Here is a 27,749-nt window from a genome sequence, read left to right on the forward strand (position 1 = left end):
TTTAAAAGGCTGGAACAGATTGAAATGATTTTAGTTGTTGTAAATGTGAAACGGTTGTAAGAGTTCAGTCAGGTAACAGATCAAACTCATATCTCTCGGTACTATTGTGTATGCAATGAAGGATCTGTAGGACAAAGTCACATGGTAAGCATGAGCAACAAACTCATCAGAGGGATATTCTAAGGATGATTTTTTTTTTTAAAAACCCTCATCAATTCATCACATGTTCAAAGTTTATGTTGGAGAGAGCTTCACTTGCAATGTCGAAGTAGAATCTGAAGTATTATTACTGCCTGAAAACCTTGAAGAACAAGATCCAGACATTCCTTTGGTAGTCCTGATAAGGTATCGTTTATACTGACGGTTGGTGGAGTTCCCACGCACACATGCTGACTTCATGATGACAGGCCTCTCACCTGATCCCTTACATAAGCAGCACAATAGTTTCCAGAGCACCCCGCTGTCTCTGATTGCACCACACTGTAAGTAAGTAGACAAGGATGCGTGCAAACAGTGGGTCTATGTGTGTCGTGAAGTCATCGGGATAAATCTGTTTCAGATTGTTTTAGTAAGGAGAGCTGGATCACAAATACAGAAGAAGGACGTACGCAGAGGCTGATGGAATGTTTCCGTAACCTCAGGATAGTGGAAAAAAATTACACTGACGTGTTTTCCTTTTTATACAATATATATTTCAACATGATAAAAGTCATGAATATCTCTATTAATGAAGCCTCAATGCGGAGCTGTTTGATACTTTAAAAAGATGACTGTCAGTCCCATCTGACTAAAGTGAAATAAAGCAGCTCTATCTGACAGAAGTTATTCATATCAAATTAATATGTTTGTACATTTTATATATGTTTATGTACAGTGCAATATATATTATCACATACATAATAATGTATTATACTACTATTATATTTTTGTAAATTAGACAAATGTCATGCATGTCAGAGGCCCCATGTGATGTCCATGCTAACATGTATATGGTACATTGTGCAGTCCCGGGCCACACACAGAAAGAAGTCATTAAACACAGCTTTGTTTGGGAGAGGAGGGATTAAAATATGATGGAAACCAATGGAATGTAGGCCAAGAGGACAGTTCAGTTTATATTGGCTTGTGGCCGACTCAAACATGAGTCACAGTCCATGTAGGAAGAGGAGGAAACACTAGAGGGCAGCAGAGCACCAGGAGCCTGAAGCACCAACAGCAGAAGCAGCCAAGGAAAAATGACTCCAATTCGCACGTTCGAATACAGAAACTTCACTTTCAAAAGAATTACCTAATTAGTTATTAGCTTCTGTGAGCAGTTCTTTAGGTTTGTTGTTTTGTAGGATTAGTGTTTGCATTTGCTGGGATATAATAAATAACTGGAAAGGTGGCTTCAGCAGCTATTATCCTACCATAAGAGGGCAGCTGCGTCACATATTTCTGATGCAGATATAATGTTTTGTATTGTCTGTCAGTGGACACTGACCATAAATTTAACATATATGACCGTCACTTGCTTGTTGAAACTGAAGTGTTACACTTAGGGGGTTAGAGTTGGAGTTTTTTAAACACCACACAAAAAAACTTTCTATTTGAGAACCATAGCTAAAAATGGTTTGCCCTCCCAATCCGCCATACAATTTAACATGAATATAAATGTAAACCTGCAGGAAGCTGAGATGTGACAACAACACAGATACTGTGGCTTGACTACAGGTAACTTAATGTCTGACAGTGTCAAATCTGCTTCCACCTTTCACAGCTGCCACTGCCATCAAAATGTCCAGACAATATCCTTTAGTCTCGTCTGTGAATGATGACAGAATCTATTTCTGAATTAATAGTGACTGCTGTAAATAAATGAAAGGAGAAAATGGAGATCACTGGTGAGGAGCTGAGCAAATGATATAACGTTGCTTCGTCCATCTCAGATGAGCAGGATGGGGGAGACAGGATGAGTTATGAAGGAGGAAAAGTTCTTATAACATGAGGGGGACAAATGAGAGACTCTTGGTTCGGGCAACAGAGCTGAAATTGCTTTGCATTATTGATGGACGGGTTCAGTGGCCTTAGAAGAGAAAGAGTGAGTGTTGGGCAGAGGGTAAGTCTATGGCTCTATTTAAACGTCAACAGTCTTCACGAGGAGATGTAGGTGGACATCTGGGGGTGGTGGAAAAGAGCTGAAACAAGCCTTCACACTGGACCGCCACCAGACTTGTGCTGTTATTACAAAATCTGATAGGAACCAGAGGGATGCATGAACCTATGGAACTTCCAGGGTTTTGTCAGAGGCTGGTCCTGCTCTTCAGGTAGAACAGCAATTCCAACTAGAACCAATGCAGACACAGACTGCAACGCCTCTGAATTCAACATTTTATCCTGACCTACTTGCATAGGTTAAAGATCAAAGCTAGTGCTCTGACCTACTTTCATAGATCAAAGCACTAGCTTTGATCTATGGTCTTACTCACACTAGCCTTCTCCCTCGTCGTTCTATCTTATCCGGTTCCTGAGTGTACAAAAGTTGAACTTTGACCTTGACCTACTTTTTCAAGGTCAAGGTCATCATCTCATTTTTATCCCCTTTGGTGCCCGAGTAATGTGCTTTTTGTTTCATCTTTCTTTTCTATCGGTTGTGAAGATATTTGGTGGACTAACGCACGAACACACGAACACTGACAGTTACAATACATCACCGCTTTGAAGCGGAATGTAAAAACATCAGAAACTCATGTAAAATGTCTACACAGATGGAAGGCAATTTGAAATTCCTGTTTCATGGAAATGCATCAGAAAGAAAGGACACCTCATGTTCAAACTGACACAGCTTCTAGCTAATAATAGTGTAGGGAGTAGTGTTGTTAGGAAGGAAGTGTCGGAAGTGTTGTCGTGAAGGAAGTGTTGTAGCTTTAGTTGGCTGCTCGTCGAATACGTATTTTTGTGTGGTAAATGTACTCTTAATATAATTTTTGTATGTTTATACATACAGTCCTGACTGTGCCTGACTGTTTTTGCCGGGTGTTTCGCTGTGGACTTTTGTTGTTTGTCTCGGTCAGTGCTGCAAGCCAGCGCACCTGAGCCAGGGAACTCGAACGCCCTGACAAACAGACTGGAGTATCCCCTGCCCCTGGATGCTCTAGTTAACAAACTACCAGAATGCCCCCACCAAGGAAAAGCCTGAAACCAGAGGAGCTCGAGGAGATAAAACGCTCTCTCAATTCTCTGTGCGGCGATGTGACTGCGGTCAGGACACAACAGGAGCGGCTTCTGGGGCTGCTGGAGAAGGTGAAACTACAACGCCTCCAGAACGCGAAGAAGGATAAGCAAATTGTGGATCTTGAGCGGCGAGTGGACGAGCTGGAGCAATACTCATCATCACCGGCATCAACATCAGGCCCCGCTCATATGCTCGTGCGGTGGCCGCGGACAGCGGGCAGCCCAGTGAGCAGGAGACACATTCGGTGGAGCAACAGGTGGTTTCCTATCTCCAGAGCAAGGGGATAGAGTTGGACCGGGAGCACATTGAGGCGTGTCACCCACTACCGGTAGGGAACAAGAGACCACCAGAACTCATCATAAGCTTTACTAATCGGAAAAAGAAAATGGCACTACTGAAACACAGGCGCAAACTAAAAGGAACAAATGTATTCATAAACCAGCACTTGACAAATAAAAATGCTGACATTGCACAGATTACACGACAACTGAAAAAACAAGGCAAGATTCAACAAACCTGGGAAACCAACTGTAAGATCTTCATCAAACTAAGTGGGTCACCGGAGGCAGCCAAAGTATTGGTGGTGAAGAGCATAGAAGATCTTGAACAGTATCGACATTGATAGAGCTTGTGACTCCTCATCATCACAATGCCAAACACACCAAGAACACAAACTACACCAAGCACCAATATGGACATGGACATGTTACAGGAGGTCCTACAGCATCAACAAATAGAACTGGAAATGTGTGAGTATCAAGAGCACACCACCACAGACACTGAAATACACCCTGATAATCATTTCCTCTCTACCATTGTCAAAAAATGCAATTATTTCACCCAAGAACATTATGAAAACAATGTAGATTCAGCAGATAGCCTGTCAATAATCCATTTTAATAGTCAAAGCATGTACATGAATTTTGAGCATATCAAAGACCACTTGCAACATTTCAATTGCAACATTTTTGTCTTGCTGGCTATGAATTAAGATATATAAACAGAGTAGGTAAAACAGGAGGAGGGGTTGCCTTATACATTCACAAATCTATTGAATTCAAAGTTTTAACTAATATGACAACAGCTGTGGAGGGATTATTTGAATGTTTAACAGTGGAAATTCTAAATGATAAAAAGACAAATATCATCATGAGTTGTGTATACAGGGCACCTGGTTCAGATATAGAAACTTTCACAAACTGGATTGGTAAACTGTTTTCAACTGTCAAGCAAAAAAACATATTTATCTGAGGTGATTTTAACATTGATCTGTTAAACTCAACCAAGCACAAAACAGTCGATGACTTCACTGACACAATGTACAGCTTATCTCTGTATCCAACTATAACAAAACCAAGCAGAATAATGTCACATAGTGCCACAATCATTGATAACATCTTTACTAATATTATGGGAAATCAAATCACTAGTGGCCTATTTATATGTGACATATAAACTGACCACTTACCTGTTTTTACTTTGTATAATGGTAATTTCAAGAAGACTAAAGACATGGCAAAAATCTCCAAAAGAATATTAACTGATGAAACAATCCAAGCCCTAAACAATAGTTTGGCGCTCCAGGATTGGACTTCAGTGTGCAGTGACCCTAATGTGGACAGTGCTTATTGTACTTTTTTAGACATCTTCACTTCCATGTATAATAATCACTGTCTTGTGAAAGAATATGTTATGATGGAAAAACATCACAAAAACCCTTGGATTACCAAAGAAATAATGAATGCCTGTAAAAAGAAAAACAATCTCTACAAATCTTTTCTCAATATAAAAACAAAAGAAGTGGAACAAAGATATAAGAAGTACAAAAATAAATTAACCGATATCATAAGAACAAGCAAACGATTATATTATCAAAAAAAGTTGCATGAAAATAAAAACAATATATCTATATAAAAGGAACTTGGATTGCTTTTAATAGCCTAATCAAACAAAAATCCTCAAAGTTGACATACCCTGATTACTTTATTGATGAAAATGGTGAAGATTATTATATGAATAATGTAGTAAATAAGTTCAACAATTTTTTTGTGAATGTTGGCCCTAAGTTGGCTGCTGATATTCTTGATAGTGGAATTGCAGAGTCAACTATTGAAAATAATACCTTTTCATTCTTCCTCTCAGCTACAAATGAGCAGGAAGTGACAAAGATTGTGCAGAAGTGTAAAAGTAAGTCCTCCACCGACTGTCATGACATTATCATGTCATTGGTTAAAAAAATTATACTAAATATTATCAAACCTTTAACTTATATCTATAACTTTTTCTGCTCCAGTGCGTTGATCTGTGAATCAGGAACTGGGGTGGGATTACATAAGTTTTCTTCTTTCCACTCCCTTTCAGGCAGAATTGTATTGTTGAGTTATGATCTTTGCTTATCATTTGCTTATTTAATTATTTTGTTTGTTGTTGTTTTTTGTTTTGTTTTTCCTTGCCTTGCCTGAAATAAATGAATAACTAACTAACTAACTAACTAACTAACTAACTGCTGCGGTGAACTCAGAAATCACATTTTGGGAATTTTTGATCATTGAAAAACAGATGTGCACATGATCACCTACTTTGGTCACATCAGCTGGCGATCATGTTCATATCAGAATCATATCAATAAAACAAGCTAGAGTCAATATTACAGACTTCTTCACTGGTACAAAGCGTCCCAGTTTAATGAACCATGTTTGACAAACAAACATGATTGTGTTCCATTGTGACTATCATTTTATATCACCCTTGTTTTGTTGTGCTAGTTATTGTGTGGTGTTGTTTGATTGTGCTGCTGGAGAGGATCTCCTCTTGGGAAAGATAAAGTAGAAGACAAAGTCTGAGACTTAACAGAAAATAAAAGTCATTTCTTGAGTGTCGCCTTCCAAGGACCCTTGCCTTTCATCTGCTGTCCTGCTACTTTCATCGTCTCACAGACAAGACTTTCATGCTGCTGTCTTTGTTGGTTAAATAAAACGATGGGCCAACATGTTAAAATAACGATACTGTTGTGTCACTCTGCAGTCATGGAACATGTTTAGAAACAGGACACTGAAAGAAAACTGCGGTTATCATGATGTGTCACCATACAGAAAGAATGACAGACCAGAGAAAGAGAGAGAGGAATTCCTCTGTGGTCAAAGGTCATGACCTCGAGCTTTGCCTGTATATTCTTGTGAACATATGTGCTCTAAACCCAGCAGCTCAGTTACAGACCACCCAGAGGGCCCGACACAAACAGTATGTCTGACCTTCGTACACAAATCCTAATTATATTACTACATACGTAGCCAGAGAGGGAATGAAGAGACTAGACAGAAGACCACTAGACAGTGAGACCAGGGTGAACACGCTCATCAGGTAGCACAGCTGACCAAAGACGCTAAAGCACAAACTGATTGATAAATCACTTCCAATACTTCAGTAGGAGTCTCTGCTTCAGCGCTGACGTAAATCCTGCAGACAAACATCTAACATTTTGTCTGCAGGTCAACCAACCAAGAGCATGAGACATATGCTCTTAGGTTGGTTGGACACATAAACAAACAAATAAATCAATAAATACTGGGTTAACACAATAGTAAATGAATAAAATGTCTTATAATACATACAAGACTGTAATGGATAAGGGACTTTATTAGCTCGGTGTGAAAAGAGAAAGAGGGACACTATATTATATGAAAAAGTAAAACACTACTAATTTTGAAGGTGGGATGACCCTGATGACATCATGCGGGGCACTTATCATCGACTATCTCTATGAGTAACTATTTGAGACAGTTGTGATTCGCGACACAGAGACATGAATGGAACATGGAACATGGTGATGGCCTACATCACCTTCTGTGAGTACAGCGTCATCCCAACACGCACCAGGATTAGCTACAACAACGACAAACCCTGGTTCACAGCCACACTCAGAAGGCTCAGGTCAGAGAAGGAGGGGCCAGAGACAGATACAAGGAGGACAAGTACAGATTTGGTAAGGAGGTGAAAAGAGCCAAATCTATATATGGTAAGAGAATCGAAGAACAATTCTCAGCCAACGACTCTGCCTCTGTCTGGAGAGGGCTCAAGGCTATCACCAATTACACGCCTAGAGCCCCCCACTCTGTCAACGAGCTACGTCTGGCCAACAGCCTTAACGACTATTACTGTCGTTTTGAAAGACAATGGGACAGGCCTGACGCCCCCATCATTATCAACGACCATCCACCAGCCAGCAGCCACATCCCCTCCCCCACTGTCTCATCTGGTCTTTCACAACCCCACACCTCAGCACCAACCCCAGTCCTCACACCTCTCCTTATCAAAGAAACAGAGGTGAGGAGTCTCTTCCAACGACTCAACCACCGCAAGGCTGCAGGCCCAGACTCCGTCTCTCCCTCCAACTTGAAGCATTGCACCAACCAGCTGGCTCCGGTGTTCACTCACATCTGCAACACCTCACTGGAGACCTGTCATGTACCACCGTGCTTCAAGACTTCAGCCATTGTCCCAGTCCCCAAGAAGACAAAGATCACAGGACTTAATGACTACAGACCCGTCGCTCTGACATCTGTGGTCATGAAGTCCTTTGAGCACCTTGTCCTGACCCACCTCAAGGACGTTACAGGCAACCTCCTGGACCCTCTGCAGTTCGCCTACAGAGCCAACAGATCTGTAGATGATTCTGTTAACATGCTGCTACGATTTGTCCTTCAGCACCTGGACTCCCCAGGATCCTACACCAGGATTCTGTTTGTGGACTTCAGCTCTGCTTTCAATACAATCGTCCCAGCTCTGCTCCATGACAAACTGTAACAGCTGAACGTGCTCGACTCAATGTGCAGTTGGATTACAGACTTCCTGACAGACAGACGGCAGTTCGTGAGGCTGGGGAAGCATGTCTCCAACACCCAGACTATCAGCACTGGATCCCCTCAAGGCTGTGTTCTTTCCCCTCTGGTCTTCTTCCTGTACACCAATTGCTGCACATTTGGTCACCAGTCTGTCAAACTCTTGACGTTTGCTGACGACACCACCCTCATCGGCCTCATCTCTGATGGGGATGAGTCGGCCTACAGAGTTGAGCTGGACCGCCTGGTATCATGGTGCAGCAGGAACAACATGGAGCTCAACGCTCTCAAAACAGTGGCGATAATAGCAGATTTCAGGAAAGACCCTCCTGCCCCCCCATCATCATCTGTGTCACTCCAGTGACCCCTGTGGAGTCCTTCCGCTTCCTGGGCACCACCATCACCCGGGAGCTCAAATGGGAGCAGAACATCAGCTCCCTCACCAAGAAGGCTCAGCAGAAGATGTATTTCTTGCGGCAGCTGAAGAAGTTTCACCTCCCTGCGAAGATGCTGGTGAACTTCTACACTGCCACCATTCAGTCAATTCTCACATCCTCCATGTCAGTATGGAGGCGACATGGCCAGGGACAAGGCCTGGCTGAACCGTTCTGCGGAGAGGTGATCGGCTGCAGCCTGCCAAACCTCCAGGAACTATTCGACACAAGGACCCGCAGATGTGCAGCCAGGATTGCTGCTGACCCCTCTCATCCTGGCCACAACCTGTTCCAGACCCTCCCCTCTGGCAAGAGACTACGGTCCATCCGGATCAGGACCTCACGCCATGAAAACAGCTTCTTCCCCACTGCAGTCAGCCTCATGAACAATGCACACCCCCAGGTAACCGTCTGCCCCTGACCACCCTGCAAAGACAGTTTACTCTTTGGACTTCTCTTCTTCGCCTGTACACCAATCATATATATCACATCACACCGTAATGTAAATTGTGAATACTTTTTTATTCTTTATTCCTTATTACTCCTTATTGTTTCTCTTCCACCTTGTAATGCACCGACACTGCGTCAAGTTCCTCATATGGTAAACTTTACTTGGCAATAAAACTTTTTCTGATTCTGAAAGGTTGCTGTAACACCAGGCTCTGACTGGAGGCCCTCTGGTTCCCCTTTATGACTCCCACCGCCTGGTATGGAGAGTTATTTCCTCTCACACTGGTGCGGGAGTTATGTGCTAGTGGGCTACTAAATGTAGTTTCATTGGTGTGTCCAAGTGCAACTGTCAGGGGAGACATAAGTCTCATGCAAGATGAGACATGAGACATGCAAGAGTTGGTCTTATATCTAGTTTGACAATGTCCGATTGGCTTAGCCATTGATTTTAGGCTCAACTAGGTATTAACAAAACATTTGCAGTAGCACCTTATAATAATAATAATGGATTAGATTTATATAGCCCTTTTGTGGACACTTAAAGATGCTTTACATTGGATCCATTATTCATTCATTCATACTTGGTGATGGTAGACTACGTGTGTAGCCACAGCTGCCCTGGGGCAGACTGACGAGGCGTGGCTGCCAATCTGCGCCTAAGACCCCTCCAACCACCAGCGGAACAATCACGCACATTCACACACCAGTGAGTGCCCCGCTGGAGGCAAGGAGGGTAAAGTGTCTTGCCCAAGGACACAACGACAAATGACTCAGTGGGAGCGGGAATGGAACCGCCGATCTTGAATCACTGGACGACCCGCGAGACCACTGAGCCACGGCCGCCCTTGAGATGTTTAATCTGTTCCAGCCTTGTAAAAAAAAAGCCCCAAATTACAAAAAAAAATTATCAAACCAATAGACATAAAGACTTTACAAAAAAAAAAGCAAAAGTCACGAAACCCACAAACTACGTCTTTACCCTACCAACGAGAACAATATCTGGTCTAACTGATGTTGTATCAATCCGCCAACACATTGTAAAGAACGAGATCCGGTCTCACTGATGTTGTATCCATCCGCCAACACGTGGTAAAGAACGAGATCCGGTCTCACTGATGTTGTATCCATCCGCCAACTAGCAGTGGTGTCCTGGACCATGGCTCATATCTCAAATAACTCGTGTGTTGAGCAGCTTGTAGTACTGTAGGCAGTACTGTATATGACTTTGAAAAATGTGAGTTAATCTGCATCAATATCAAAATCACAAAAATAATTAAGTTTGAGCTGTTTTAATATCTCTTCTGTATAACTTGAGATAATTTTGGAATTTAGGATTCTTTAAGAGTTGTATTTTTTCAGAGATAAATCCTTTAATCTAAGTGTAAGTAGCAGTACTGACCCAGTCCCAGCTGCACCCTGCCCCTGTCTGATCCACATGTTTACTCTACATCTTTGCTCAAGTACTGACCCAAACCATCATCACCTTCTACATTTTGAAAGTTCCTGTTTCACCGCTATTTGATCTCCAACCCCATCACATCTGAGAAGACTGAGGTCACCTCAAGGCAGGGGTCAAACGGATGAGAACCAGAGCCAAGTGGATCAGCAGTCCCCCACCCAGTGGAATGCAACCAGTAAGCCTCGTCTGTCCTGTCTGGGTTTCAGCAGATGGATGCTGATGTCAGTGAGACAGCGGCTGTTGGTGAATGCCGTTATTTATCTCCCCAGCAGCCTCTTGTTCTCTGTTGAGGGACGATCAGGCTGCATGTGTCCTGACTTCCTCCTCATAGCAGGAATACACTCACATTAAACAGGTCTCAATAGAGCCAAAGTGGGTTTGGCGCCATATGAGCCACCAACATGCAGGGCTCATCTGCTGCTTTAACCAAACCCTTGTATACAACTGTGTTAAATACTTTAAGTAAGAAAGGCTCTTGATAGCATTGTATCATTACTACAAAAAAAACATCTACACAGAAACATACTGATCTTAAGGGCAATTTAATGCTAAATCGTGCAAGTACATCTATTGAAACACCAAGAATCATTGTATTTCTATATGACTACCTTTCCTCACAAAGGTATCTAAAAAATCTATTCCCGCTGTACTACTCTAACATCACAAACCGAAGCAGTGGACTTCATTAGAAATATTTATGATCTGCTGTAAAGATGACAGCTTTTCAGAAGTCTTCTTAAGGAACCCGTGGGATTGGGGCTGAGAGCTGCTGACATGGGGTGCATTCACAAAAACTAATAACCCGCCTAAGGCTCCTCAAGGTACCAATGAAAACCATCAGTATATCTGTACACTGATTAAGGTGCCCTCACAGCAAGAATGTTCTGGGTTCGACTCATGTTCTCTGTGGAGTTTGCATGTTCTCCCCGTGTCTGTGTGGGTTCTCTTTCTGGCTTCCTCCCACCTCCAAAAACATGCGCTTCAAGTGAATCGGTCAGTTCCAAATTGTCCATAGGTGTACGTGTGAGATAGATAGATAGATAGATAGATAGATAGATAGATAGATAGATAGATAGATAGATAGATAGATAGATAGATAGATAGATAGATAGATAGATAGATAGATAGATAGATAGATAGATAGATAGATAGATAGATAGATAGATACTTTAATAATCCCAAAGGAAATTCAGGGTGACATCTGCTCATAAAAGATACAAATAAATACACATGACTGACACAGACAAAAAGACGTTACACAAATTATATAATTAACATAATGACATAATTACAACAACAGAAAAACCTAACATAAAAAAGGAAGCATAGGAGCCTGAAAGAAGTATTAGATATAGAAGATGCATAAGAAAATATAAGATAAGAGCACGTGGATGAACCAAACTGTAGACTGACACTAAGGACCCCCACAAAGTATCCCACAGTGCATCCCCAGTGCATCTCAGGCAGCCCTAGTCTATCCCCTCTCGGCTGGCCTTGATGACCCTGTGGCTTCCGCTTCAACCCCCCCCTTCTGAGAGAGCGGTTTTACCCCCGATGGCACAAGGAACAACAAAGGAGGTCCTGAGTCTCTCAGTGGAGGAGCTTGGTGACAGCAGTCTGCCACTGAAAGAGCTCCTCTGCTGGGCGAAGGTAGTGTGCAGGGGGTGGGTGGTGTTACCCAGGATCGATCTAAACTTGGACATAGTCCTCCTCTCTAGGACAGTCTGTACAGAGTCCAATTTCTGACCGATCACAGAACCAGCCCTCCAGATGATCCTGTCTAGGCGCTCAGTGTCCCATTTCCTGGCACCACCACCTTAACACACAATGGCGTAGGACAGCACACTGGACACAATGACTGGTTGTTTGTCTTTCGTGTGGCTCCGCAGTGCACTGGTGTTGGACTGTCCCCCCACTTCTCACCCATAAGTCAGCTAGGATAGGCTCCAGCAACCCCAGTGACCCACAAAAGCAGACAAAGAGGATAAGAAGATGAATGAATGACTGATTGAGCTGCTATTGCTGCCTATGTGTTCATCACCACACTCGTAGTCCAGCGTCTTGTATCCTGATGGCTGATGGAAATGCCAGTAAAGGGACTATGATACATACAGGTATGTCTGTACTGACTAGTAGAAGTCATAGATCTGTATCAGTACAAAACGAATATTTCTGGTGACAGAACAGGCTAACAAGATAATATCTTCATCAGGTGACCAGGTCATTTTCTAATTTTGTTCCATGAATGTTTCTATATATAATGGAATTTCATCCGAAGCAGCTCTGGTGATGAAGAGAAAGTACGCAGTGATCCCTCGTTTCTCGCGGTTAATGTGTTCCAGGAACCACCCGTGAAAAACGAAATCCCACAATATTGTGACAAGCTATTTTATTATTTATGGTAATTTAAACATTTTCGAACACTCCCCATACTGATATTCAACTACCTTCTATCTGTATTACCTTTTCCCACACTCTGATAGACTGTTTAAAGTTCTTTTAAGTGTTTCTTTAATACACAGAAGTGCACTGCGTTCTGTGAGTCTCTGTGCACTTCCAGATGCTGTCGGCCAATAGAATGCGCATACGGTATCATGTGACTACCAAATAAAAATACACAATGAGGTGAAGCGCAAATATGCGAGGGATTACTGTTTATGTTGGAGAATGAAATAGTCTCAACATCTTTTTCTGTCTGTGTTTAAACCATCATTCAGAATGTTGTAAGACGCTAGCCAGTCCAGACTTTGGTCTAGCAACGCTACTTCAGCATAACATTCAATAGAAGAAGAAAACTGTGTTTTCTTGTTTTAAACTGCTGTTTCAGCTACAGTTAAAGCTGTTGTGTACATGACTAACAATACAGAGAGGATTCTTAACACTGGTGAGAGGTGTGTTTAACCAAAAAACAGTAGACTAATTTAGAAGAGTCAAGAAGAAAATTTGGCTCCAAGGACTCAGATGCCTTTTTTTACCCCAGTACTTCAGATATCAGTAAAAATCCACTGTTGGGTATTCCTATAGGCATATTGACCATTTTTTGTAATGATAACCCAACAAGAAAAGTCATAGGATTAACAAAATTCTTACAATTCATTAAGAGATGAACATGGACCTGTCCAAATGCTCATGACAACTTGTTCGGTAGTTGCTGGGATATTTGCATCTGGACCAACCACAATTCACATCTTTAGGACAGGGGTATAATTAAAACTATCAGTCTTCAGTTCATTTGGAGCTGCTTCCAGCACAGCCAATGTAAACACCATTATGTTAATGTTATTACATCCATAGAAGAAGGGAGTCTCATCACAGCATGATGCACTCGTTAATCAAAGTATTGAAAGCAGGTTTAGAGTAAATGCATTTGGTCCATTGGCAGCTCGCTCTGAGTGTTCCACTTTGGATCATCAAATGTTCTGTGGGTAACCAATGACTTCCAGTGCATCAGATGTCTATTAGCCATTTACAGAAAAAATTCTCTGGTTGTGTGCTGTTGTATGTATTCTGCTGAAGATGTGTGACTTAGTTTAAGAACGATAACCTCAGACTTTAACAATGGTTGGCCAACATAATCAGTAGGTTTACAAGCTGCTTACTGGACAGTTTTGATCAAGTGTTCATCCAGCAGATCAGTCACTGTGTTCACATTACCTTATATGGAGTGATTTAAAGACAAAACATCACATGAACATGGACTGTAAGGGTGAGTAGAACCAAAACTGAATTTAGTCAAGAAACACAGAACTAAATCAAGAAATAACTAGAACCAATGCAATCACAGACTGCAACATCCCGCGACACTCCTGAATTCAAAATTGTATCCTGACCTACTTGCATAGGTCAAAGATCAAAGCTAGTGCTCTGACCTAACTGTCATTGATCAAAGCACTAGCTTTGATCTATGGTCTTACTCACACTGGCCTTCTCCCTCGTCTTTCTATCCTACCCGGTTCCTGAGTGTACAAAAGTTGAAATTTAAACATGACCTAGTTTCTCAAGGTCATCATCTCATTTTCATCCCCTTTGCAGCCAGAATAATGTGCTTTTTGTTTCATCTTTCTATCTGCAACTATTGTGAAGATATTTAGTGGACATACTAACAAACGAACGAACAAACAAACAAATGGACAAACACTTGAACACTGACATTTACAATACATCACTACTTTGAAATGGGACGTAAAAATTAGTCAAGCTCTAAATATAAGGAAAGCGTGACATTGAGGTAGAATCTATAGCAATTAACTGCAAAGCAGCAGGAATATGTAAGAGTCTGACCTGTAAATGGAAATGCTTAACTATAATCAGATTATCACAATCCCGTCAACACAGTGTTGCTATAAATAAGAACAGTAACTGAAATGATGTCCATGGATGTCACATTGGCAGCACAGCAATATTCAGTCACACTAATATAAGGAAGCGGCTCAGTGTCATTTGAGTAGAACACAAACACAGTAATAACCCCCCCTCACCCTGACATGCCATTTCCTGCAGATAGACCTGTCCGCATTCATACAGTCCTCCCAGTGTATGCAATCTTTGGTGTGGTGACAGCTAGTTAACCAGCTCACGGACTCCAGCCTCACCACCACAACTTAAATTCACAAAGACATTTTCAGCGGGTGGGTGCGAGATAGACACGGAAAACCACGCTGACTCCGACCCAATAAAAAACAACGTGCACATCAAATTTTATTCCTCTGCTGCACACACGTGTTCACGCCTCGCAAACACAGTTACGCACATGCAGCTGTGAAGGAATGGTGATAAGCCCAAGAAGTGGCTAAGCCTTAGCCCTGTCGAGGATAATAACACTGCAGAGGCGTTGGATCAGAGGGAAATTGGTCCATGAAAATAAAATCAGGTTTAACAAGAACCAAGGCAGTCAGAGACTGCAACATCCCGCGAAGGGTAGGTCAGGGTACCCTGAAAGTAGTACCTGACATGTGCATAGCTTTGACCTTTCAGGGTAGGTCAAAGCTATTCACTAAATTTGACGGTAGGTCAATGCTTGTGCACAGGTATATCAAATCACTAGCTTTGATCTACCTGTGCACTTGCTTTGATTTATGGTAAAACCTATGCACTGAAAGTAGTACCTGACATGTGCATAACTTTGACTTTTCAGGGTAGGTCAAAGCAGCACACTAACTTTGACCATAGATCAATGCCAGTGCATAGGTAGATCAAATCACTTGCTTCTCTTTCCTGGTAGCTCTATCCTCATCACCCTGTAACCAACATCCTCACCATCTCTCCTCTGGACTTGTCCAAACCATCAGAGTCTGCTCTCTCTAACTTTGTCTCCAGAACATCTCAGCTTGGCTGTTCCTCTGGTGAACTCATTTCTGATCCGCTTCTTCCAGCTCCGCTTCCTGGCTTCTGTTCCACACCACTGTCTCTAATTTGTTCATCATGGCTGTCCTCACCACTGTCTCTAATCCATCATGGCTGTCCTCACCACTGTCTCTAATCCATCATGGCTGTCTTCACCACTGTCTCTAATCCATCATGGCTGTCTTCACCACTGTCTCTAATCCATCATGGCTGTCCTCACCACTGTGTTGTAAACTTTGCCTTTTGTTCTAGCAGAGACTCTTTCTGTACTGAAAAATCCATCTCACAGCAAAATAAGAACATAACAGCAAATATCTAATGGCTGGAGAAACGAATGAGTGTCAAACATAGTTGGAATCGTAATTGTGGCAGCAGATATATAATTGTGGCAGATCAAGCGGCAGACTGCTGTCACACAGTGCCTCCACAGAGAGGCTGAGGTCCTCCTTCATGCCCCGTGCCATCAGGGGGTACAATGACTCTCTCAGGAGTCCAAACATCTTTCTAAGATGTTTGGACTAGATTTGTGAAAATCTTTTTGAGAAATTGAGATTGCTATGATTAGAACATTTCACTATTATAATTGCAGATCAAGAGAATGTAGTGAAAGTTGTCATGTTGGGCCTGTGTTTTAACCCCTCCCTTCTTGTGACTGTCTCAAAGGGGCCGGTCCCAGTCACAGGTAGACTCACGGAACGCAGCCCACATCCGTGTATTAAAGAAACACAAGTGTTTTAAACAGTCTATAAGAGTGTGGAAACAGATAATACATAAGGTGGTTTAAATTACCATATATAATAAAATAAATAGTTTGTCACTATATTGCTGATTTTTGTTATTTGAGGGTGGTCCTGGAACGCATTAACCGCGAGTAACGGGGATTATTGTATATATGCATGTCTAAAACATGTATGGTTCGAGTGTAAAAATAATCTCCCCATAGGGGATTAAAAAGTGAGTTTCTTTCTTTTCCCCTGACCCTTCTACTGCCCTTCCGCCTGGATCCTCTTCATGTTTCCTCCACTTCCTCACCCGACCCTCCTCTTTCCCTTCCCCTAACCTTTTCATCTGTTTTCATCGTAAACTCTGAGTTTGTGCTTTGGTGCTCTTCACCCCTTCACACCGGTTTTTAAAAATGAAGGCCTAGATGACGAAACAAAATGGAAAATGTCCTCTTCCAGATAACTTCCATAGCCACTTAAAGTTATGAGGTTAAACTTGAATGCAGCATGACTTTCATGTTAATATCCTACCAAAGAAGAGGATGGAAGCAGTGTGACCATAAATTATTTCAAAAAGCGGTAAATACTGACAGCATAGTTTGGTACTTCTTATGCCGGTACATAATCAAATGAATCTGCTACTGAATGCAGGTGGACATCTGTTTCTGTACAAAGACGTCAGATGGGACAGGAAACAGCATCTGTCAGCTGAAAAAATTCATAGCAAATAAGTGCTAATAGTCAATTAAGCTTCCACTTTATTTGGAGATAAACCTTTGAGTCCTCTGATATTATAAATGTCTCTCATCTGTGATACTATCTGTACGAGCACAGCCATAGTGAGTCTGGCAAGCCAGAACTGAACCTGATGCAGGAAACCATTTGGGTAACTATGTTCAATCTCTCAATCACTTTCCGTTATCGCCACTTCCTCATATGCAAACTGATGAAAGCTGTGTGCTACAGCTGAGCATGGGCCACAAATTATGACTGCACTGACAACTGCGAGCACAGCTGCTGGCACAGAGTGGTCACATCGTCTAGAGTTCCTGGGCTGCAGAGCAACTCCAGTGCCTTAATTAACTATTAAGCTGTAATGTTTACACATTTAAGCAGCGTAATAGCTCTGCAAATATTCTTTTTTTGCAATATGGAAAAACAAATGCAAGCAGAAATCACTCATATTGGGTGAATTTGCTCACTTGTTGTGGTGGCAACATCGCAAAAACCCGGAGGACCTGATATTTTTGCATTTTTAGTTTGCAACAAATTATTTGTGCATAAAACAGGATGGATGTGAACTGAACTTATTTTCGTGACTACTCTGACACCACATGTATGGCTCATGTAGGCATCAGCAGTTGATATTAGTTATTGTAGCTCAATGTTGATCCTTTACCATACATTACCCATGTGGATGCTACAAAGGTGCTACACCAAACCACTATATTATGATTGAGTCTTTGTAATCAGCATAGATGATGATTTTTACAAAAAATGTACTTGCAACACTCCCTCTAAAAGCTTTTCCACAAGAGTGCAAACGATCTGTTCACTAACAAGAGAAACACTCCAGACCCTCTCATGACGATCCGGCTCCACAGACGTTCTGCTCAATATGCCAACTCAACTCAAGGCAGGGTGCCTCTCAAGCGGTGACGGAAGCTGACCTTTCTCTTCCTATCTTCAAACAACATGGCCTTTAAAATGCTTCTGACTTCGCATAATTCATCAGCAGTGCCCTTCGCATGAGTCTCTGAGGCTGTGCGTCCAAACTCTGACCCGTCTGACAGTTGAGACACACGGCCGCAGAGCGAGTAGGCAGGATGGAAATGTCAGCATCAGCCGCGCTCTGACAGGTAGACTCGTTGTGTTATCACACACTGCCTCGCCAGCCTTCACCCTCTACATTTCCATACTGTTCGTCTTCTAGCTCTTGCTGACAGCTGACGATACACAACAAAACACACAATGTTATTTGAATGAGAAACCTGATTTGGCCCAAAAAGTTGATTACTGCATCCATCCTGGCCTGCTGGTTATGATATCCGATACCCAGTAAAGTGTCAGCTTTGTAACAAGAAGCACTTTAGTGCTTTCATCTAATGTAAAACTGTAAAATGTTTGCAAAAAAAATTAAATAAATAAAAACAAGGAAGGGACTCCTCTCATTATTGTGTCTGGATCACTAAAAGAAAGGCCCAGTAGAATTCTGGAAGGGTCGAGGTATGAACACAAAGCTAACCTTCAAATCTCTGTGTGTAATTCATAAAGGTGATTTCTATACCTGCAGTTCAGATCATCTGTTCAAAACAAACTCCAAGGAGACCTGTTACCTCCACCAAAGCAAAACAGTCCTCTTTACTCTAGTAGTCCTGGAATGATGAAGTAGCTCTACAGCATTTGTTAGAGCTGAGCATTTCAATTGTTAATCTCGATCTTTAGTTGGATCCACATGGGACTGTGCACACAGACACCCTACCTATGCATAAAGGCTCAATGCTCCTTCTCTGGGAAATTGAAGAAACTCTGGTCTCTTCTGGCCAAAAACACACCCTCCCACCAAGTCTCATGGGAAATGTTTGCTGTTTTTTGTTTAATCCTGCTGAGAAACAACCAGTTGAAAGCACAAGTTCTTTGGCGGAGATAAAAATAATCTACTGTTTCATTCAATCACTGGTCGAGGTTCTGTTCAAACTCTGGGACTTTGGAGGTTGTCATCCTGCATCATAAGAACTCACAAAGAAAATCAGAACCCAGGGACTGACAGAAGTTCATGCATGTAGATACTTCTGATGTATATTAATATTGTCCTGTGCCACACAGACCAGACTGATCAGAAACATAATTAACAGCATTAGTCTGGAGATGTTCAGAATAATGGCAAACAGGTGAGACAGAAGGAGAATACGGTGTCTAGAGTAGTCATGATTTAGGGCTTATTACTATCAGGAACATGTAAGGAAAAAGAATCCGAAGGAAGATACAAGCACAACAGGTTTGACGTTAATCAGTGAAAATCCCAGTCCTGAGAGTGTTTCACTTAATTATATATGCAAATATAACACACAGTCGTACCTCCAGATACGAGCTGCTCAACCTACAAATTTTTGAGATATGAGCCATTGCAACATATTTTTGTCCTATATATGAAAAAAATCCAAAATACAAGTTGTGCTTCGGGAAACAAAAGCAACTGAAATAATATCAAAATGTGTTGTGTATATGAAGTGTGTGTGTGTGTTTCCCAAGATAGTCTCAACTGTAGGCCGGTCCAAAGTCAGTTGACAGTCTTGGGACCAGCCTACAGTTGACACTGGCTTTGGACTGGCCTACAGTTGATACTGACTTGGGACCAGCCTACAGTTGACACTGGCTTTGGACTGGCCTACAGTTGACACTGGCTTGGGACCAGCCTACAGTTGATACTGGCTTTGGACTGGCCTACAGTTGACACTGGCTTTGGAACGGTTTACAGTTGACACTGGCTTAGGACTTGTAGAGCTGGAGATGCTGGGGATTGAATCTGGTGCCGCATCCATGTGAAGCAGGTAGGTAGATAGATACTTTATTAATCCCAAAGGACATTGCATAGGTATGTGATGCTTAGCAGCATTAATGCAAAACTCGTTGTCATTGGGGAAATGTGCCCTACAGGAACCTGGCTGGGACATTTCTGGTGGCTTCATTAAAATGACATTCATGTAAATGGACATTTACATGAATCAAAACTATCAGGACTGGATTACAGCATGGCATAAATATTGGAAGTGAGCCCCCATCCCCCACTTCAGGATAATTCCATCCCCAATGTCTTAATTGAAGCAGAGTGGAGTAGGGCAGACATAATGGATTTATATTCGTAGGCTGTAATGAACTGAATAATTTATATGGAAAATTACTGATGGGAGAATAAAAGGGTTCAATCAAGGTAGAAGTCAAGTATAGGGACAAAGCATCTTTGCTCCTGCCAGGCCCCTGAGCAGAAGGCTGTGGATACCCATTTGAGAATGGATGGATTTTGGATGATGCGATGAGGAGAGGTGGAGGAAGCCCTGCAGGCATGGGGTCTTTCCCAAAGTATGGAAACCAAGCAGGAGGAGAGGGGGATGAAGAAAATGCTCTGAATTGATTGCTTTTTATGCCAGAAGCATGGGGCTTCCTGCAAATATCTGTAAGAGCCCTCAGTAATCTCAGCCCACCCCCCACCCCACCCCCTTCAGTCCCAAGGGCACACCATCATAGAAGAGGGGCCCAACAATGGCTGCTGGCCAGACTCACAATGAAGCTCAGCTGCATCCTGCCTCCGAACGGGGGCATCCAGTTCAACTATTTCTTATCTTTTTTACTGGTATCATGGGTGTCTACAATGAAAGAAGGATTAAATGGACAGTATGTCTAAAAAAGGGCCCAATAGGTGAGTGAACAACCTGAAGTTACGAAAACATTCTGTTGGGCCTGGAAATACATGGCTTTGTTGATCCAACTGATTGAAACTCTAGCTCCAAGTCTCATCCCAAATATCACAATCATTGCTATATAACAGCCCAACCATCACTTAAACATGTGGTTTATTGGTTGAAGGAGTCTCAAACTGCTGTTGTCTTATCTTGGGACTGACTTCATCTCTCTCACCTCAACAGCTCTTATGTACTGAATCCAAAGGTGACTGGACACACAACGAACAAACTTAACATGTCATCAGTGGTGTGCGGAATCAAACAGGTGTACCATTTTATTCTGATGACTGGACTGAGGCCTCTTAAAGATGAGTGCTTATATAATAACAGTATGCAATATGTGAAATAACTGTGAAAACCAAGAGACATTTTTGTCAGTTTGGGCATATGACTGCAGCCATCACACCCAGAGACATGCATGCAGGACAAAACAAGAAAGACACAACTGACAGAAGTGGGCAATCTAAAATCACTTCAAATCGAACTTTTTGTTGTATGAAGAGAAGGAACTAACCATTGGATTTTACAGCAGATGTATAATTTAAGCACATTTGTACTGGTTCATGTTCAGGCTAAGGTAGCAGTGTGTGGTAGCGTCCTGGCTAGAGCTACACACTGAAAGTTCCTCACATGCTGTTGAAGTCAGCTAGTATTTGGCTAACAACATCTAAAGAATAATTTTTTAACAGTTCTGCAGAAAACGTACCAGGGATTTGACAACAATTAACTGATCAGGATACGGACAAGACCAAACCAGTGTGTTTTTGGCAGGAAGGCCATCCGCCACAAAAACCTTTGCCAAAATCATCGATAGTGGAAAAAGGACGACACACTGTGGAGACCCCTAACAGGACAAGAAAAGTACTTCTATCTGTCTGGTTATCTGTCTGTCTGTCTAATCTCATACTGTATACATTCAAATAAGATTAGTATGAATGGGAACCACATATCATTAGTCTGTACCTTTGCTCCAGGAGGGACGCAGTGAGTCATGACATGAATGTGGCATTAGAACCAAAGAACATTGTAAAAGTTAATTTAAATATGAGGGTTTTAGCACAAGAACATTTCTGTATCCCTCTGTTCTTCTCTCTCCTTCTCTCTTCATATATTTCTAAGAGAGTTACTTCAGATATAGTTAGCCATCATCAAAATATAGGTTGTGACCCATTTCAGTTGTTTTGTTACTGTAGTCCATCCAGGAGAGATGATCCACAAGGTGTAATTGGCCACACAGTAACAGGTTCTGAGGAGCCTATGTGATTATTGGTGATTATTTAGATTTCTTCCTTAGATGTTGTTTGGACACATCATCAAACACTCGTTTCATTCATTCTGTGTTTCAGACATTCACGCTGTACTCAAAAACTTTAGATTTGTATGTGTATGGTAATAGCATAATGAATTGATGGTGGAAAATGAAGCAGAAGAAAAATATTACAGCAAATAGAATGATGATTGCATTTTTTTCAGAAATAAATTCACAATACACGATAATATGTTACATTACGGCATATTATAGAAATTACCAGCCTTGATTGTAAATTTGTCAGATTCTAATTCTATTTCCTCATAGGCTAACAATGACGTTAAGATCACTTGAATGTAAGAGAACAATTAGGATGTTGTGTCTTTCACAAAGTCCACAGATTCAAAGTAAAAAGCTTCTGAAAAATAGTATGTGTATTCACTGTACCAGTACTGGGTGTATCTCTGCTGCTGCTGGATGCACTGACACTTCACACTGAGACTCACCAGGAAAATCCTCTCCAGCTGATCCTGGATGTCCTTCATCCCAGGAAAGGCAGCCACTCCTTGGATCATCTCTATATAAATGCAGCCCACTCCCCTAAAGGAGAAAACAGGCGTTTGTTTCAACAAAAGTACAGGACTATTCTTTGTAACATGTCTGAATCCTGTTTGTACCCACTGGATGTGTTCAGTTAATGAAACACTTCTGAAAAGGTGTTGATTTATTTTATTTTCTAATAGACAATACCTGAAAGCTGAAATCAGTAAATCAGCAAATCACTGCAACCTGTGAGGAACTGCAACAAAAACATATACCAAGTGTGTGTGTGTGTGTGTGTGTGTGTGTGTGTGTGTGTGTGTGTGTGTGTGTGTGTGTGTGTGTGTGTGTGTGTAACTGTTGCCAGTGCTCGTTTGTCAAAGAGCTATTGTTGCCTGACAGTTTCACTTTATGGCTCAGTGAACACCATCTCTCTAAAACACCAGCAAGAAGAGAGATACACACACATGCACACACACAGAGAGAGAGAGAGAGAGAGAGAGAGAGAGAGAGAGAGAGAGAGAGAAAGAGAGAAAGAGAGAAAGAGAGAAAGAGAGAAAGAGAGAGAGAGAGAGAGAGAGAGAGAGAGAGAGAGAGAGAGAGAGAGAGAGAGAGAGAGAGAGAGAGAGAGAGAGAAAGACCTTCCTGGAAACCCATTCCTCAAACTTTTGTGAACGAGCTCCTTGGTCTGGGGGGGACATCCATCTCTGTGACACCCTCATGACCTCAGCATCCAGTAATTCTACTGGAGCGTGCAGACAGCTCTGTTAGCAGAGGTGTGTATGAATAAAGGTCAGCCTCCAAACAACGTTGCTACACAGTTACCCCATTCTATCCGCTCACAGGCAGCACAGTTACATTGTTATATTATGGGATGCAACTTTGTGACAGTTGGTGAAATGAGCAGCAGAAAACGGTTAAATAAGAATATTTCAAACCTGTCATGTCAATATTACTGCAGGATGGTTCATATTCAGTTCTTATTACATGATACCAGCTGCAAGAACAAACTACCCCCCAAAAGAGTCAGGACTTTCTGGGGCGATGCAGTTTAAAAAAGACAGCAGATTAACTTATTTAAAGTATGATCCATGAACTTTGCTACAATTAGTCCAGCACTACCAGCACTTTTGAGAGGATATGTTCCCAATCCAGAAAAGACAGTCTGTCCATCTTATCCTGGGTCTTCCCTGGGGTCTACCGCCAATCCCACAACGCTCCAAATCCGCAAAAAACAAATGTGGATTGATTGGGCAAATTTCCTGCACCTTCCAGCTCCTTAGAACAGACCAGTTCTGCGTCAAATCCAGGGTAAATAAAGTCCAGATTCTTTTCTCCAGTGGAGGAGATCATGTATACTACTCATCAAAACGTGATGTTTCTAATTCTGCTGCATGTAATTACCACACATGGAATTTTATGTTGGTCTTTTAACACTATTGTATATTCAATTACGCAAACAAAAGACACTGTGACTCTTCTATTTCAGTCAGTTTCTGGGGCCAGCTGGGCTCTGGCATTTTAAACACACACTAAATTAACCACAGTTACTACAGGTCTGTTAGCTTAAGAGAGTTAATGGACCCCTGTGATGGCAGAGATGAGAGGAAAACACACAACAAATACGTGTGTGGCTGGGACACACAAAACATATCTATGGGAGCTCTTTCCGATCAGCAACTATAAATGGCTTTAAATTTTAAAGTCAGATGAAAGGAGCTGCTGATTGTCTGTAAGATAATATATAGTTATGTATGTGGATCACAGTGTGCACAGTGGGTGGGTCAGATCTGCAATATGGTCATTTTGATTCATACATGTTGGTAAAATAATACATCATCAATGAGGAACTATTAATTACATTCCCTGCAGCGATCCTGCAGCGAGCGTCTGTCGTCTGTCCCATTCACACATTAATTATTCGACACAGGATCTAATGTTAATTAATGTTCTGTGTTCCACAGCACTGCTAAAGGTCATACACACACAGTATGTATAGTGAAGCTGTTTGGAATACTCCTGATAAATCCTGAAGCCCCAGTGGAGACAGCTTATTTCTTTATCACTGGTACCAGTGGAGTCACTACACATACATATATGAAATGTCCCTCTCACCCTAGTAGGGTGGAATCTGTGTGTTATCCTCAAGTTCGGGTCCTCTACCAGACCCCTGGCAGTCTGAGGGTTCTGTCAGTATCTTAGCTGTTCCTAGGACTGCACTCTTCTGGACTGAGGCTTCAGATGTTGTTCTGGGAATCTGCTGGAGCCACTCTTCCAGTTTGGGGGTCACTGCCCCAAGTGCTCCTACTACCACGGGGACTACACCAACCTTGATCTTCCACATCTCTTCCAGCTGTTCTTTCAACCCTTGATACTTCTCAATCTTTTCGTGTTCCTTCTTCCTGATGTTGGCGTCAACTGGAATCACCACATCTATTACTACTGCTCTCTTCTGCTCTTTGTCCACCACCACAAAGTGGCATCTGTGGCATTTTGCTGTGAGACAAAACTGCACATTTCAGAGTGGCCATTTCAGAGTGGGCAGTATAAGGTACACCTGTGCACTAATCATGATGTCAGATCAGCATCTTGATGTGGCACACCTGTGAGGTGGGATGGATTATCTCAGCAAAGCAGAAGTGCTCACTATCACACATTTAGACAGATTTGTGAACAACGTTTGAGAGAAATGGTAATATTGTGTATCTGGAATTAATTATAGATCTTTAAGTCCATCTCATGAAAAATGGGAGCAAAAACAAAAGTGTTGCTTTTATGACTCATCCTTCTACTCTGGAAATTCAAAAAATGTGAAATTTCCCACAAAAGGAAGACCTTAGAGCAGTAATGGTTTGAAGAATGTTAGTTTCCTACACATTGTATTTTTATTATATTTGCAATGTAAAATCATATTTTCTGAGCCACTTCCAACCCTTTCACGGGTCACGGGGGTTGCTGGAGTCTATCCCAGCAGACAACCACTTGAGTGATTTGTGCATTGAATCAGGGCGACTGTCGTGTAGAAGAGCTAAAAGAGAAAATAGCACAGTTTCTCCATGGCTTCCTCCATCCTCACAAACGCCGCTGTGATAAATGTTCCTCCAGGCAGGAAGACTGATCTGCACAACCTTTTGGTTCTACTTGACGTGCTTTTTCATGGACGGTTGCTCCCTAAGTGACCAGGAGCTTGCCGGGTGGCTCTCAGCGGGACAGAACACCACCCTGTGGATGCAGATACCTGCAGATAGCCTTGGAGCAGTCACATGATCCCTCTACCTACAAGCACTCAACAGTTCTTTAATTGGATTCTGGAGAATACAGTGGGGGTTCACGTCCCTTCTGACTGCCTGTCCTGAAAAAAAGGTAACCAAAGCTTGGCTGAGAATTATCAAATTTAATGGAGGGAGGCTTCAGAGTTCATGGCCCTGAGTGGATTAAGGTGAGTCTAGAAGCAGAAATAGATTCCTCCACCTCTGGGGCACACTCATTTCCTGTTCGGGAAATTTGCTGCACTTCTGCTCCTCTTGATTAAAATCTAATCTTGTCCAGACTCAGATGACTGAGACATAACTGTATATTCTAGTGTCTCTGCAGTGTCTGAATCATATATTCCGCTGGATAGACGTTACAAATGGTTTTTCTTTTGTTTTCTGCTTGTGAAGAAAATGCTAAAAACTAATGTAATTTCAAATGTCATTAGTGATGCAAGTCTTTTCCAATACATTGTTAAACATTTCTCCAGGTATACAGAGGAATCCAGCTAAAGCTCGGTACATGGAGTTCAGTTTTTGGTGACTGAGGCTAACCTTTATGTTACAGAAGTGGATTGTGCTTGATAGGGAACAAAAATGTATTCATTGATTATTTATGCATTACAAAATATAAATAGTTCCTATTGACTTAGATGTTTTTATTACTCTACATCTGTCACAGACACAGAAACTATTCAGTATTTATTTTTTTAGAGGCACATCGAACCCATCTTCTTTCATGAAGCCTAAAAATCATTAGATCATGTTTCATCTCCCACAGATTTACTGCAACACACCATTTATTAGTTTCCAAAAAACAGTTTTATGTGTGCAAGTGAGCATATGAAGAGTGTGCATGATTTTTCCTTATATATAAATAAATATGTATGCATGCGCTCAAAACAGTATGCAAAATAAAATTAAAAAATTTTAAAAAATAAGGTGCTTTCGGTTGTGATATTTTCTGATTTCCCAGTAGAAAGAAGAAAATATCCAACGACCTCATCGAATCAAAAGTAAAGTAGACGTAATGAGAGAACAGAGGGGGTAGGGATAGAGGTCTGGAATACCCACCACATGTCCAGGCAGGTGGAGTAATCTGTGGATCCCAGCAGGACATCTGGAGGCCGGTACCACAGGGTCACCACCTCATTGGAATAGGTATGGCTGGGGACTGACTTCGCCCTGGCCAGACCTGGGGGTGTGGGGTTGGAGGGGAGATAGCAACACAACAACACTATCTTAGAAATCATTATCATTGAACGTCCTTCAGTAAGAAGCAGAAAACAAAGCAGAATGCAGGAGAGGAGCTGCCAGACTCCGTCTGCCACGGGGAGTCTGGCAGCTCCTTTCCTGCTGCTTAACCCACTGAGTACGATGTGTATCCAAGTCAACATTAGAATAAAAATAGATTTAATTTTTTATATGAATGAACTGGGTCATTGTAACATCTGTAAGAATTAGGAATAGAAAATATGCATTTGAAAAAGAAACAGAAAACTACGAGAAAAACACAAAGACGAATCTTAACAAATGCTGAACAGAATAAATGAAATAATTATGCTGTGGCGGTTAATCTTTCAGACTTCTAATAATCATTAGAAACATTATATGTGCCTTCTGTCATGTATAATGTATTTGCATATTTAAAACATTCTTACATTAAATGTATTTTATGTTTGTGAAGAGTCTTGTTTCGTAATAATCATAAATGTGAACATCTGATGCATTTGACCCGATACAGTCTCAGATACCAACATTTCACAGTGAAACCATCCACACAACAGCA

The 27,749-nt window shown here is 41.8% G+C and overlaps 1 protein-coding gene across 4 annotated transcripts in view; it reads right to left on the reverse strand.

Annotated features, from left to right (window-relative positions):
• The window catches only part of cdk14 (cyclin dependent kinase 14), a 212,768-nt gene that overhangs the window by 83,817 nt on the left and 101,202 nt on the right, over positions 1-27,749 (reverse strand). For all 4 annotated transcript variants that reach the window (XM_068324827.1, XM_068324829.1, XM_068324828.1 and 1 more), the window contains 2 exons: positions 27,035-27,155; positions 22,676-22,769 (listed from right to left, as the gene is read on the reverse strand). In XM_068324827.1, coding sequence (XP_068180928.1) covers positions 22,676-22,769; positions 27,035-27,155 — 215 coding nt within the window. The remainder of the gene's footprint in view (positions 1-22,675; positions 22,770-27,034; positions 27,156-27,749) is intronic.

The sequence above is a fragment of the Antennarius striatus genome, chromosome 9 (assembly GCF_040054535.1).
Source record: "Antennarius striatus isolate MH-2024 chromosome 9, ASM4005453v1, whole genome shotgun sequence".
NCBI classification, from domain to species: Eukaryota; Metazoa; Chordata; class Actinopteri; order Lophiiformes; family Antennariidae; genus Antennarius; species Antennarius striatus.